Source organism: Onychostoma macrolepis, chromosome 22 (genome assembly GCF_012432095.1).
Source record: "Onychostoma macrolepis isolate SWU-2019 chromosome 22, ASM1243209v1, whole genome shotgun sequence".
Taxonomy (NCBI): domain Eukaryota; kingdom Metazoa; phylum Chordata; class Actinopteri; order Cypriniformes; family Cyprinidae; genus Onychostoma; species Onychostoma macrolepis.
Window position 1 is genome coordinate 34236712 of NC_081176.1, and position 16099 is coordinate 34252810.

Sequence of the window (16099 nt, forward strand, 5' to 3'; positions counted from 1 at the left end):
ATTAGTTCAGGAACAGGTGAGTTAGAGTGAGTGGATTTGAGTATACCAGCTGTGCGTGCAGATACCAGCTGTGCGTGCAGACACCAGCGGAGCATCCCTCACACTAGATACTGGACTGGGTACCGAAAGACTGACCTTAAAAATCTGGGTGCAGCAGACAGGAAGTAACCAGACTCTGGATGATCAACAGTGACAAGGCAAGACTCAGGACAGTCAACTAGGACATGACGAGACTCTGGGAGATCAGCTGAGACGTGATGAGACTCTGGGAGGTCAGCTGAGATGCGACTAGACTCATGACGATCAACTGTGACTTGCCTTGACTCAGGAAGATCAACTGTGACTTGACTTGATTCACGATAATCAACTGTGACTTGATTTGACTCACGATGATCAGCTGTGACTTGACTGGATGCACGAAGATCAGTTGTGACTTGACTGTATGCACGAAGATCCGCTGGATGTTGTTGTGGCCGCCATTTAAGTCACGGACATGGTGTCGCATTCTTCCTCCGCGACACCCACAGTAAACAAAGAACCAATAGTCAACAAAGCATAATCCATAAACTGAGAGAGTGATGAACCCTAAGCTCAGATCGTAGGGGTTGATTAATGCCATCACAGAAAAACTCTATCAACAAACAGTCCGGTAGATCAGAATAGTTTGAGATGGTTACAAATTCGCGGATATAGTTCTCCAGCGATCGCGAGCCTTGTTTAAGGGCTAACAAAATTTTTGCCATGTCCATACCTGGCCAATTTTCCTCAGAAAAGCTGCTGGATCCTTGTGTTGTCACATGTTTGACCTAGTTTCTTCTGTTCCCCCATTGGTTAATTAGATCCTCACCTGTTTCTGTTTTCCCCTTGATTACGTTTATTATTTAAAGCCTGTGTTCACCCTCCATTCCTTGTCTGCTATTTCGTTTGCCAGAAGTGTTTTGCTACTCTATGCTCCAGGAATTATACTGTGGATTATTAATAAAAGACTTTCGTTTATTCTATTCATCGTCGTGTGCCTCCTTAGCATACACGAACGTAACAGAATAGCAGACCAAAAACAGTTAATTACTTAAGCGGCGTTTTTCTTTCTGTTTATTTATTTTTTTTGTTTGTTTTGTTTTGCCCTCTCCCGGGATGGATCTACCCGGAGTCCAACTCCTCTGCCTGAAGCAGTTGGACCGTTCGCTGGAGGACCATACAAGGGACTTTCTAGATCTGGCGTGCCTTACCCACTTCCCGGACCGCTCGCTCTGTGTCTTTTACATCATCAGCCTGAGCGAGCAGTGTAAGGCACGCCTACCAGCAAAACTGAACCTGTGTCCCTGAATCTCCTGTGTCTCCGCTGGTTCCGTCCAGCCCTGAATCTCCTGTGTCTCCGCTGGTTCCGTCCAGCCCTGAATCTCCTGTGTCTCTGCTGGTCCCGTCCAGCCCTGAACTTCCTGTGTTGCCTCCCAGCCTCCCTCTCCCGCCTCCTCTCAAGCCAGTCAGCTCCTCGCCTCCAACACCGCTGATGCCTGTCAGTCCCTCAACTCACCCTCAGTCAGCGCCTGCCATGCGCTCTGCTCTGCTGCCTCGGGACTTCCAGTCTCCAGCTCCGCTCAGATGTGCGGATCCCCTGTCTCCACTCCCAGTCTCCGAGCCCTTGACTACACCTCGGTCCTCCGACCTATCGGCTCCACCTCGGCTCCTAGCTCCCTCGTCTCCACCGGTGCCCGTCATCCCACTGGCTCCACCGGGCTCCCTCGTCCCTCCGGCTCCGCCTTGGTCAGTCGTCGACCATCCGCCGCCTCGGGACTCCACTCCTCTGGCTTTGCCTCGTCACTCCATCCCTCTGGCTCTGTCAGGCTCCTCCTTCCCTCCGGCTCCACCTACATCCTCAGTGGCACCGGCTCCACCGCGGTCTTCCGGATCCTCGCCTCCACCTCAGTCACCTGAGCCTTCAGCTCCGCCTTGGCCCTCCGGATCCTCAGTTCTGCCCCGGCTCTCCGTCTGCCCCGTTCCACCTGGGTCTCCTTCTCCAGCAGCGCAGTCTCCGTCAGTCGGCCCCCTGGTGTCGTCGGCCCATTCTCCACCATGGCTCCTCCCACCGTCGACTCCGCCGTGGGCCGCCATCCTGGCTGGCCTCTGGATAACCACCTGGCTTCTCCTGCTTCAGGCTCCGCCCTGGTTCCTCCCACCCTCCACTCCCCCTTGGACTGACCTTTGGTTTTGCCTATTTCCCATTGCCTGCCCTCCTCTTGCTCCACGCCCACCTCTAGAACCCCCACCCTCCCTCCTCTGTTGGACTATTTTAGTCGGCGCGGGGACGCACCGTTCCGGGAGGGGGCGTTCTGTCACATGTTTGACCTAGTTTCTTCTGTTCCCCCATTGGTTAATTAGATCCTCACCTGTTTCTGTTTTCCCCTTGATTATGTTTATTATTTAAAGCCTGTGTTCACCCTCCATTCCTTGTCTGCTATTTCGTTTGCCAGAAGTGTTTTGCTACTCTATGCTCCAGGAATTATACTGTGGATTATTAATAAAAGACTTTTGTTTTCTCTACTCCTCGTCGAGCGCCTCCTTAGCATACACGCACGTAACATGTGTGGCCGAGTATTCTGTAACAGGGCGAACGAGATGTGAGCCGTACGGATTCATACGCAAAGCTTTATTCACAGACATGGTCATAAACAGGCAGGGTCGAGCATCAGCAAATAGATATGTATGAGGCAAGACAAAGAGTATTCCTAAGGCTGGTGTAGGTCATCAATCGGCGTACAAAATCCAAAGGGCTTGACAACAGGGGTAATCCAGAATCATGAGCTATAGTCCAGATGAGGTCCAGATGAGTGGGTGTTAAATAGTGGGTGTAATAGCTTTCAGTTGAGTGTGTGATTATTGACAGCTGTGTGTACTCAGTACAATGGATGAACAGGGGGAGGGACGGAGTACAGCACTACTAATAACACTGTTAATACTAACATTCTGCAAGAGAACACAACAGTTTTGCGAGGGAATGCAAATATCTTTGTGAGAGAATGCAAAAGTTCTGAGAGCCAATGCAAAGCTTTTCAGAGGAATGCAAAAGTGTTGCGAAATAACGCAAAATATTTGAAAAAAATGTTCTCCCTACCCTGTATTTTTTCCACCACCATGTCCCTTAGGGGCTCTGTACTGTAGTACGGGAACAGACGTGTCAACAAAGGGACAGATAACAAATATCAAAGTACTACTTGCGTGACCTAAAAAAACATTACAACATTTTATTATATTATTAAATAGACATTTCAAACCACAAAATAATGTGGTCACAATATTGAAATAAAGCATATAAATCCATGTATTAGGAAAATGCACTAATATATTTGACTTATAACTTGTAATAGCGCTACTTACTGTAGCTGTCAAAAGCAGCAAATCCCTGTTGCTGAAGAAAAGTCACCGTTAACTGTAGCCAGAGCCATTGCAAAGGCCAAAGATAGAAATATAGGATTTAAAGGGGATTTTAGACAATAAAGAAAATAATAATGCATTTTGAGCTACTGTATATGCAAAATAGTTTGGGAAAGGTTGATGTAAGGTAATGTAAAAACAAGCAGGCCAGGCTTATTTCAGTAGTTTAAAACTCAAAAAAGTATTTGTTGCAAAAGGCTGAACACATTTCCATGTTAAATATAGGACTGATTCAGTTTTAGAGGTCTGTGTTTTCAAGTAGATGATTATTTGTTGGGGCACTGTCCCATCAGCCCCTGCAGCTGAGATGTGGCTGGTACAATGCCTAATAAACTATAATCGTGATTTGTGCAGAAAAGCTTGCATACAGTGCCGCTGCAGTCAGGAGGAGCATGTGTCCAGCTCCGACACTGAGGATGACCGCAAGGTGGGGAGACTGCTGGCAGAGTCCCGTTATGCCCATCTCACAACTAAGGTTAAGGGAGGAGATGGCATGAGGGTCTATAAACGCAACCGCATGATCGTCACCAACCCAGTGATCTCACGTAAAGACCCAACGTTCAACACCGTCACCTATGATTGGGCCCCACTAGGCCTCACCCAGAAACTGGTAAGAGAGCTAACACAAGTCATGCTGAATACCTGTGAAAACTCCAATATACTGGGACAAATTTACTCTTAGTAGTTTATTATTGTAGTGTGAAGTAAAAATACACTTTAAAAAAATCAAAAGTTCAGAAAACTTAAATGTTTAAGGCAACCAGCTTCAGGAGATTTTTGAGTTTTCTCAAATTTTTGTTGTATAAACTGAAAACAACCTGAAGCTTGTTGCCTTAAACTTTTAAGCTTTCTCAACTTTAGATTTTTTACAGTGTAGTTCAGGGCTGATGAGTCAAGAAGAGCTACTGATGTGGTTTAGTTGGAAAACATTCATGGTAGTGATTAGCTAGTGAAAGTTTAGTTTTACCAGATACAAAAATTTCTACCAGCCTTTTTCCCCAGTTTGCATATATAAAATACTGAAACCCTAACCAACATGGTGGAAAAAAAAAACATCACAAGGTCTACTTTAGTGTCTGAGGCCTTCCTTGGTGTCTTTCTCTGTAAAAAATAAACAGATAAATACATAAACATACAAATAAGGATTCTGGAGGCAACGCATGAAATTTGTTAGCATGTGGTACCGACCTTGACCAGCACTAACATTAGTAAGCAAAACTGATGTTCACAAGGTATGAGGTTACTTACAAGCTTACTTTATCTGTTGATTTATAGTTGACTAATATAATCACAGGAAGGTTTTAAAAATCCTAAGACAAAATCATATATAATGTTATAGTCTAAAATAAATGAAAAGTAAACTTTCAAACATTTGTGAATTAATTATTTATTAGATGAACGCCAGTCTGTTATCAGAGGGACATACTTTTTCATGCCCCTAAACATGATTCTGAACAAAACTAATTGTGATTGGTTGCTTTACATGTCAGTCAGATGGCAGTCCTTGGCCAGTGAATGTTGTCTGAAGGTCTGGCTACACAAGACTACATATATTTCATACGGCATTTGTTGTCAGTTGCTGCAACTGGAGCTATTTTTCAATTCAATTTCAATTCAATTCAATACACTTTATTGTCCCAAATGGGGAAATTTGTCTTGGACCCTGGAGCCCACTTACACATACACTGAACATTGCATAATAAAAATCCACATAAATAATCAATATTCCATGCCACAATAACAACCATAACCAACAAAGGGGTTACATGTATAAATTACGTTTAAAACATGTAATTTATACATGTAACCCCTTGTTGGTTATTTCTAGTTGTTTGATGACCTTCAACACTGGGATTATCAGTGCTGTTATTGATTTTGAAAATATACATTTGAAATTAAACAAACATGTTTTTAAGTGGACCAAAACAGGACCCAGCTGCATCCGTAGCAGGTTCTCACAGCAGAGCTCCAGAATGCACTGGTTCTCACAGATGGCACCAAAACGAATATTGTGAGGTTTGGTCACACGTTACTTAAGAGAGTTTTAGATGACTCCTTCCTCCTTTTATTCCTGGGCACCAGCCAGAATTAGTCATTTTTGATACGCAAGGTGACTAATGAAAGATGTATAGTTGTTTCTCTATATTTTATTCTGAATTCAACAATAAACTGAATGATCATTTGTTATTTACGGATGTCAGCTATACAACATCTAATGCAAATTAGAAAATCATATTGACATTACACTGTAATAATGCCAAGGACCCTGGAAAATGGTTTGGTAAAGTGTTGTTTATGGTCCGCTTATTCAAGTGATGTCAAGTGATGAGTTATATTTCATAAAAACAGTCTTGAACACAAAGTACTGGAGAATGCTGAACTCCTGGAGCACCATGAAGGTCTTAAGAGTCTGGAACATGCAGATTAATTTACCTTGGAGGTGAAGGCTCTAAAGTTGATGCAGAAGACCCTGACAAACGAAACCTTGCAAATGTGGGAGCCTCGAAGAGAAAGTTTGCTTGAACTTTCCTTTTTGCAGAGCTTTCTTGCTTTAGAGTTTCAGATTGTGGAGAGAAGATTTTTAAGAGACATCTTTGCTTCCGAAATAAAACTTTCTAGTTCTTGGCACTTTTCTGGTTCAGTTTCTTGTCACAGTGTGGCCCAATCTTATGTGCTTAAAGTGCACAGTTTGGACAGAGTCTTTATTGGTAACACATTATTTTAAGGACCATTTCTTGCTAATAATTAGTTGCCTATTAGCACCCACATTACTAGTATAGTTTCTGTTTATTAGTACTTATAAAGCACATATTAATGCATTATTCTGCATAGTCAAGTCAAGTCAAGTCACCTTTATTTATATAGCGCTTTTAACAATACAGATTGTGTCAAAGCACTTAACAGTATCAAATTGAAAGATAGAGTGTCAGTAATGTATAATAAGATTAAACACTCAATTTTCAGTTAAAGGCATTTCATTATTTAATTCAGAAATGTCATTGTCCAGCTCAGTTTAACCATATTTCTAGCATAACCATATTTCCCTATTCTAAAGTGTTACCGAATTATTCATTTTCCAAACCACTATTTCTTACCTTGTCATGTGCACATAAAATTAGTCTTTTTTTGGTTCTTTTGTTGTGGTTGACTATTAATTTTAATTAAGTGACATGAAACTGTAATGCACCTGGAACTACTTCACAGCAGTGAAGTTAAACGACAATCATCAACAAGTCTGAAAATCAGTGAACCAGTTAGAATCAAGATTTCAACAGTATCATAGTACATATATAGTATAATTATTTCTTAGGTTTCTGGCATTTCTTGTCAAATGTCAGTCTACTATGTTTTACAGGTCTTACAGGCATTTGGCTGGTGTTTGGTGAAACACTTGCAACTCAAGTTAAAAATAGCCCTCTCTATTAGCTAAAGGTATGGAGCAGCCTTGCTTAATCGTGTTGTTGGGCACATACCTTACATTTGACTTAATGGAAAAAGCCACAAATAAATTTGTCTGACTGATCTCACATAAATTAGAGAGGATCATTGTATGGCAAGGTAGAAGAGTGGATGAAGGATGCCAGGCTAGCTTGGGGATTTGTACTGTTTATTTTGATAGCAGAATGCGCTGGCTGCTACTACCACCACCAGAGAGTACAGCAGCTCACAGGGTCTGCTTTGTGAAACAAAGCTCTCATTTAGTCGTCTATTTTCAGCAGGGAGGGTCTGCACACATGTGCAGTAGGACAGGGCTCTGGAAACAAGCCCTATACTTTGTCCACAGTCGGCTGCCAGGAATCATGCCGCCTGTGTGCCTAAAACCCTTTCATCTTTTGTTTTTCTCTCAGGTTTCTCTGTACACCGCTGTTTTACAATAAAAATCTAGCTTTTTGGATAGCTTTTTTCTTTGTTAGTTGTTGGAGGCACATTTACATTTCTGCTGTTTGACTTGAATGAGTGAAGCATTTGTGCTGTTTTTGTTTAAAATGCTGATTTTTGAAAGTGTAAACATTTTATTCTGGAAAATTTAAATCGAGTTATTTGAAATGTGACTATTATTTTTTTCACAAAGCAGGGTCCCATTTAGTAAATTGAAGACCTATCATGGCTTATTGTAGCAACACAGCTAGATACTGGCTGAAGACCCTGATCTTTTGTTAATAAGCCCTGAATGAGCTCTGGTTTTCATAAATTTTGTGAAATAAATAAGGCTTAATGATCATCAAAATTGACATCAATAAACTAAACTTTGTGTATCTGTTGTCGCTATTAAAGAAGATGTTGCAAATCAGAATCAGAAAGAGAGATGCTTGCGCATACAAGGAATTTGTTTTAGTGTCATAAGCTTCCAGTTTACAGAGACAACAACGACACACAGACAATAAAAATAAGATGAGAATAAAAAATACACATATATAAATATAAATAAACAAAAAAATTGAAAAAGAAAAATAATTTGAAACATAAATGATTGTATGTACAGTTGTGCTATACACTGTAAAAAAAACAAAAAAAACTTAAAATTGACTTAAAATTTTTTAGTTTAGTTAACTTGAAATGTTAAGTTACTCAATGTTAATTTAAGGCACAACTGGAATATTTTAGCTGACTAAATGAAAAAATTTAAGTCAGCGGGGTAACAAATTATTTTAAGTTGATACAACTATTTATTTTTTTTTATACTGCAAAGATGTTTTAGCAATTCTCTTTCTTTTAGATTTGTTTATTTTCAAAGTTTTCTACATAACATGGGTAGTATTATTCATTTCAAGTTTTTAAGTTGTCGGTTGCTAGTTGAGTTAACTTAAAAAGTTGATTGCGATAGGTTGCCTTATTTTTTTGAGTTAGGTCAACTTTTTTTTTTTACAGTGGGCTGCTCTGACATCTTTTAACACCCAGTAGGACTGACTTTTATTCATTAGATGAACTAAAGTTTTTAAGTTGTCAGTTGCTAGTTGAGTTAACTTAAAATGTTGATTGCAATAGGTTGCCTTATTTTTTTGAGTTAGGTCAACTTTTTTTTTTTTTTTTTACAGTGATAGATGATAGAATGGGATAGAATAGATGGAGATGCATGGATGTACTAGGATGGAGGTGGTAATAAGGTTATTGCACATTGTTATTGCATAATATGGGGGGGGGGGGGGGCATTTAACTGTGGATTGTCTGGGGGAAGAAACTGTTCTTGTGCCTCGCTGTCTTGATAATTGGGGCTCTGTAGCGCCGGCCAGGTGGCAAAAGTTCAAAAAGGGGATGACTTGGATGTGAGGGATCCAGAGTGATTTTCTGAGCCCTTTTCCTCAGTCTGGATGTATACAGTTCTTGAAGGGTGGGCAGGGTGGCACCAATAATCCGTTCAGCAGTCCGAACCATTCTCTGTAGTCTTCTGATCCCTGATTTTGTAGCTGAGCCAAACCAGACAGTTATTGAAGTGCACAGGACAGACTCAATAACGGCTGAGTAGAACTGTTTCAGCAGCTCCTGTGGCAGGTTAAACTTCCTCAGCTGGTGAAGGAAGTATAACCTTTGTTGGGCTTTTTTTACAATGGAGTTGATGTGAGTGTCCCAATTCAGGTCCTGAGAGATGATTGGTCCCAGGAACTTAAATGTCTCCACTGCAGTCACAGTGTTGTCTATGATGGTGAGTGGGGGGAGTGCAGGGGGGTTTCTCCTGAAGTCCACGATCATCTCCACAGTTTTGAGCGTGTTGAGCTCCAGGTTGTTTAGACTGCACCAGACAGCCAGCTCTTAAACCTCCTGTCTGTAGGCAGACTTGTCACCGTCCTGGATGAGGCCGATGAGTGTGGTGTCGTCTGCAAACTTCAGGAGCTTGACAGATCAGGACAGACTGGCTAAACTGACCATCTGCTAGCCGCCTCACGTCAGAAGTCAGTTAATTCTCAGCACATAGAGACTCCATCACCTAGATATCACACTATAGAGACTGTGTCTGTTCCCCATACTAGACTAACAATTTAATTGATGTTCAACAAATAAAAAACAGATATAATACAGATAAACACATGATAAAGCATGGATTATTGAATATTAGATCCCTTTCTACAAAAGCACTTTTTGTAAATGATATGTTCACTGACCATAAACTAGATGTGCTTTGTTTGACAGAAACCTGGCTGAAACCAGATGATTACATTACTTTAAACGAGTCTACACCCCAAGATTACTGTTACAAACATGAACCATGTCCAAAAGGTAAAGGGGGAGGTGTTGCTACAATTTATAGCAATATTTTCAGTATTTCATAGAGGTCTGGTTTCAAGTACACTCTTAAAACAAATGTGTTAAAAACAACACAACCTGTGTTGTACTTTAACTCACCTGTGTGTCAAGTTAAGGACAACACATTTTGTGTTAATTCAATTTTAACACAACCAGTGTTATATTCTTCTTAACACAGGTTAATATTCTTAAAATATTTAACACACTAATGTGTCATGATGACACAAATATGACACAAATTGTGTGATTTATGACACATTAGTGTGTTAAAAAAACAGATGTGTTAAAAACAACACAACCTGTGTTATATATTAACACACCTGTGTGTCAAGTTAGGGACAACACATTTTGTGTTAATTCAATTTTAACACAACCAGTGTGTTATTCTTTTTAACACAGGCAGTGTGTTAAAATATTTAACACACTAATGTGTCAAAAATCACACAATTTGTGTCATAGATGTGCTATTCTTAACCAGTTAGAATGAATGCAATACTGAATACTGAATGCAATAATGAATGCAAAAAATAAAAAAATAAATAAATAAAAAATACAGAAACAACTACAACTGACTTCCAGTCACAGCCTTAGATAAAATTACCTGAAATAAAACATTAAATCTCTGAAAATCTCAGCTGAGGAGGATTAAACAACTCCACAAACAGCATCACCAGCTTCACTTATTACTAACCAGTTTGTCTAAAAAAGTTATTTAGAACAGAGGTTTAGATGCTGAATTTGTTTCCTTTGAATTAATGTGATCAGTGTTTGCTTTAGTTGGGCTCTTGACTCTTGACTTTGTAACATCAGTTTTTTTCTCTGGCTGCTGTAAATCTGTGTTTGCAAAGCACATTTGTTATGGCAAAAAAGCCAGAAGAAAACATTATCTGTTGGTTTTGGCTGGTCATTAATAGTGACTTGTGTTGAGTAATGTTCTGATTCACTGATCTCATCCAGAGTCCCAATGTGTGATTATTTGATGTTAACATGTGAAAATAAGGTGTGATGTCGATTAAAATACATTTTTACTCAGATAATTTGATGGATTTTAAAAACACTTTGCACACAAGACATTTTGAACATCTGCATAATTTTGACACAAACATTCATCAAGAATCAGCATATGAATCTCAACTATGGTGACAATAAACAAAAAGATTCATGCTGCAGTGCATTCTGGGTGCACCAATCAAAACTCATTCATGGCTGTAAACAGAATTATAGCAGAAAAAGAAAAACATAAAAATAAATAATAGTAATATAAACTTAAGGGTCGAGAGCCCAACCAAAGCAAACACTGACCACGGTGATGGTGAAGTTTGTGAAATGAAACCAACATCTAAACCTTTGTTAATTCTCATTAAGAACTTTTGTATGACAGAAATAAAGTCAAACTGGTTAGTAATACTGTAAGTGAAGCTGGTTATGCTGTTTGTGGAGTTGTTTAATCTTCCTCTGCTGAAATCTTGAGAGATTTAATGTGTTTTATTTCAGTTGATTTCATCTGAGGCTGTGACTAAGTCAGTTGCTGTTGTTGTGTTTCTGTTCGCCATTCTCATTGAGTTCAGCTCTGCTTCAGTGTTTCTTTAATAACTTCAATGTAACAGAAACTATGAACTCTTTTCTAGCACTTTAGATACAGTTGCTCCTTTACGCTGAAGGAAGATTAAGGATAAGAGTCCAACACTGTGGTATAATAAGCACACTCGCGCCCCAAAGAGAGCAGCCCAGAAAATGGAGCGCAGCTGGAGGAAAACAAAACTAGAGGTATTTCGTAAAGCTTGGTGGGAAAGTACCCTATCCTACAGAAAAGCTTTAAAAACTGCTAGATAATTACTTTTCGTCTCTTCAAGAAGAAAACAAACATAACCCCCGGTATTTATTCAATACAGTGACTAAATTAACGAAAAATAAAGCATCAACAGGTGTTGGCATTTCCCAACAGCACAGCAGTAATGACTTTATGAACTACTTTACTTCCAAGATCGATACTATCAGAGATAAAATTGTAACCATGCAGCCGTCAGCTACAGTATCGCATCAGCACTATAGATCCCCTGAGAAACAATTCCACTCATTCTCTACTGTAGGAGAGGAAGAATTGTATAAACTTGTTAAATCATCTAAACCAACATGTATGTTAGACCCTATTCCATCTAAACTACTAAAAGAGCTGCTTCCAGAAGTCATAGATCCTCTTTTGGCTATTATTAATTCATCATTGTCATTAGGATATGTCCCCAAAACCTTCAAATTGGCTGTTAAGCCTCTCATTAAACAACCACAACTTGACCCCAAAGATCTAGTTAATTACAGACCGATCTCAAATCTCCCTTTTCTGTCAAAGATACTAGAAAAGGTCCTCACAATTTATATTCCTTCTTAGAGAAAAATGGTGTCTGTGAGGAATTCCAGTCAGGATTTAGACCGTATCATAGTACTGAGACTGCTCTCATTAGAGTTACAAATTACCTGCTTCTATCACCTGATCGTGGTTGTATCTCTTTATTAGTTGTACTGGATCTTGGCGCTGCGTTCGACACTATCGACCACAACATTCTTTTGAATAGACTAGAAAACTTTGTTGCCATTAGTGACAGTGCCTTAGCATGGTTCAAATCGTACTTATCTGACCGCCATCAGTTCATAGCAGTGAATGAAGAGGTAGCATATCGATCACAAGTGCAGCATGGAGTACCTCAAGGCTCAGTACTAGGGCTGTTACTTTTCACGCTTTACATGTTACCCTTGGGAGATATTATCAGGAGACATGGTGTTAGCTTTCACTGTTATGCTGATGATACTCAGCTCTATATTTCTACACGGCCCGGTTAAACACACCAAATTGAGAAACTAACGGAATGCATTGTCGATATGAAAAACTGGAAAAAACTTTCTGAAAAAACAGAGGTGTAAATTATTGGACCTAAAAACCCCACATGTAATAATCTAGAACACTATCTAACACTTGACGGCTGCTCTGTCAATTCTTCTTCATCAGTTAGGAACCTAGGTGTCCTGTTTGATAGCAATCTTTCATTTGAAAGCCATGTTTCTAGCATCTGTAAAACTGCGTTTTTCCATCTCAAAAACATATCTAAATTGCGACCTATGTTCTCAACGTCAAATGCAGAAATACTAATTCATGCGTTTATGACCTCAAGGTTAGACTATGCTTTAGTCTAATGCTTTATTGGGTGGTTGTTCTGCACGCTTGATCAACAAACTACAGTTGGTCCAAAATGCAGCAGCTAGAGTCCTTACTAGAACCAGGAAATATGACCATATTAGTCTGTCAACACTGCACTGGCTCCCAATCAAACATCGGATAGATTTTAAAATCTTGTTAATTACTTATAAAGCCCTGAATGGCTTAGCTCCTCAGTACTTGAGCGAGCTCTTATCACATTATAGTCCTCCATGTCCGCTGCGGGCGGCAGATCCTTTTCCTATTTAGCACCCAAACTCTGGAACAATCTACCTAACACTGTTCGGGAGGCAGACACACTCTGTCAGTTTAAATCTAGAGTAAAGACACATCTCTTTAACCTGGCTTACACATAACACACTAATATGCTTCTATTATTCAAATCCGTTAATGGATTATTAGGCTGCATTAATTAGGTCAACCGGAAACCGGGAACTCTCCCCATAACACACAATGTACTCGTTACATCGTAAGAAGAACGGCATCTACGCTAATATTAGTCTGTTTCTTTCTTATTCTGTTTCTCAGTCCGTATCCAATCAGATGGTGGATCAGCACCAAGAGATGTCTGCAGCCCTGATCATCAGCGGAGACCAGGACACCTAGATGAGCCCCAGAGACATAAATTTAAATTATAATAAACTAACAAATATATAATATAAAAATAGACCGAGAAACAATAAATGCATTAAACTATACATTACAATTATAGCAAATGAATAAATCATATAAATGAAAAACTTCAAATAATGAATGAAACACAAATATAACAAATACATTCAATTATAAATTAAAATGCTCCATCGGGACAAGACCACAGGAATCAGATAAGCCCTTTACACAATCTGACATGGCTGCGGTTGGAATTGAACTGCGGGTTTCGTCTGGCCAGAGGAGAACTGGCCCCCCGACTGAGCCTGGTTTCTCCCAAGGTTTTTTTCTCCATTCTGTCACAGAGGGAGTTTTGGTTCCTTGCCGCTGTTGCCCCTGGCTTGCTCAGTTGGGGACACTTAATTAATTTCTAGCGATTATCGCTGATTTGATTGCACAGATACTATTTAAACTAAACTGAGCTAAACAATGACATCTCTGAATTCAATAATGAAATGCCTTTAACTGAAAATTGAGTGTTTAATCTTATCATTATACATTACTGACTATCCTCCAGTTTCATACTGTTAAGTGCTTTGACACAATCTGTAGTGTTAAAAACGCTATATAAATAAAGGTGACTTGACTTGACAGAGCGGTCTTTAGAGGTGCAGTCGTTAGTGTACAGGGAGAAGAGCAGTGGGGAGAGAACACATCTCTGAGGGGCACCAGTGTTGGTCAAGCGGCTGTTTGACATGAATTTCCCCAGTCTCACTTAGGCATGGGCCAGTATGAGATTCTGACAGTATGATAACCTTAGATAAAAATATGAGGATTTTGATTCATCTCAGTGACTTGATTCTTTTGAATCCATTCACCCAATTCATTCACAAATCTATTCAGTTAATTCCATTTACCAGAAAGATTTGTTCAGATTCGTTCAACTGTTTAGACCTTTTCTGCAGGGTACATTTAGGTAATGTGAAGTCAAATTTATTTGTATAAAGTGCTTGGTTTTGTATAAAGTGCATGGTTCCAAAGCAGCTTTACTGTTATTTCTGTAATGCCTTATTGCTTTGCCATAGAGCAAGTTTTAGGGCTCATATAACATTGATGTTATATGATGTAGTGTTGTCTTGTCTAGCACATATATCAGCGCTCCAGTGACACATGTCTGAGTATTCAGGAACAATTGAGAGATTTAAAGATTGGTCAGTGTTTTTCTATTAAGAGATTTAAATGTTGGTTGATTTTGTTCTACACAACAATAAGCAACTCATAAAAAGAACCGATGAAAATATAGATGATGCAGATGAAACACCTGGAAAAAGTCTGATGCTCAGACACACAACTTACTCTAAATTACTTTGAATTATTACTTTGAAAAGGGTCAAGAGCCTAACTAAAGCAAACACTGATCTCCAAGATGGTGGCAACATTTTAACCAATAAAACAACATCTGATCCTCTGTAATTCTCAACAGCAGGTGTTCATCACTAATGCACAATCATTATTTAATTAGTCACTTAATTATCTCATTAACTTAAACTCTTTGAGGACTTGGGATTTGACTTGAGACTTGCTTGTGACTTGAAAGGAATGACTTTGTTCCTCCTCTGGTGAAATCAGCTGCTGAGTTCATGGGTGTAACAAACATATGGCAGGACTTTTACGTTCTGACCACTGTAAAAAAAATTCTGTAATTTTTACAAAAAGATTTTAGCAGCTGTGGTTGCCAGAATAATTTTGTAAAAAAATACAGAAAAACTATAAACACATTTACAGTACAAAAACTGTAATTTGCAAACAAGGAAATCTGAACGTAAACCAATAAATTCAACAACACACACTGCTATTAAAATTTACCTTAAACATACTGACAACTACCATAATAGTGCAGGCGGTAAAAGAGAAAACCACATGAAGAACCAAAACTCAACACAAATCATTTCATCACAAACAGAGTTATATACTAATATACAGAGGGTGCACAGAGTCATTCATGCAAACACAAAACACCATCATGGTAACAAACATGATACTTAATGCAATAAACTTTCATTAAACAACAGAAGATGTAACATAAAGCCCAAATGTACATGACTGATAACAAAAACTATTAAAAAAAATGATTATTTAAACAAATGTGGAATGTCATGCAGGGAATTCTGGGAATATCAGTTTACAGTTTTTGACTGTAAATTATACATTGATTTGTTATTTTTTTTACTTCTACAAACTGTACAGTTAACAGCATTTTACTGTAAAATTACATGAAATGTCTGGTTAGATCTTTTACGGTTTTTCTCTGTATTTAGTACGGGAACTTACTGTTAACCTATTAACAGTTTCAAAATTTTACAGTTAAAATTACACTTATTTTTTTACAGCTTACCCACCTCTGATCTTTAGATATATTTAGAGATCTTCCTATCTACTACAGCCACTATATAGAAGGAAGTAAAACTGGATTAATCATAATGGGTAGTGTACTCTCATCTCCTTTTGCGTTGTGGACCAAATTTTGAGAATATATTTACTTTCTTAACTTTTTCTATGCATGCAAGTCCATAAATGGCAAAACTATCAAATATAATTTGAATTTTGTTCAGTAGTAACCTGTTCTAC

General features: G+C 39.0%; 1 protein-coding gene across 2 annotated transcripts in view; it reads left to right on the top strand.

Annotated features, from left to right (window-relative positions):
- Positions 1-16099, top strand: part of lmcd1 (LIM and cysteine-rich domains 1) — a 55437-nt gene that overhangs the window by 19728 nt on the left and 19610 nt on the right. For both annotated transcript variants that reach the window (XM_058761248.1, XM_058761247.1), the window contains exon 3: positions 3787-4042. In XM_058761248.1, coding sequence (XP_058617231.1) covers positions 3787-4042 — 256 coding nt within the window. The remainder of the gene's footprint in view (positions 1-3786; positions 4043-16099) is intronic.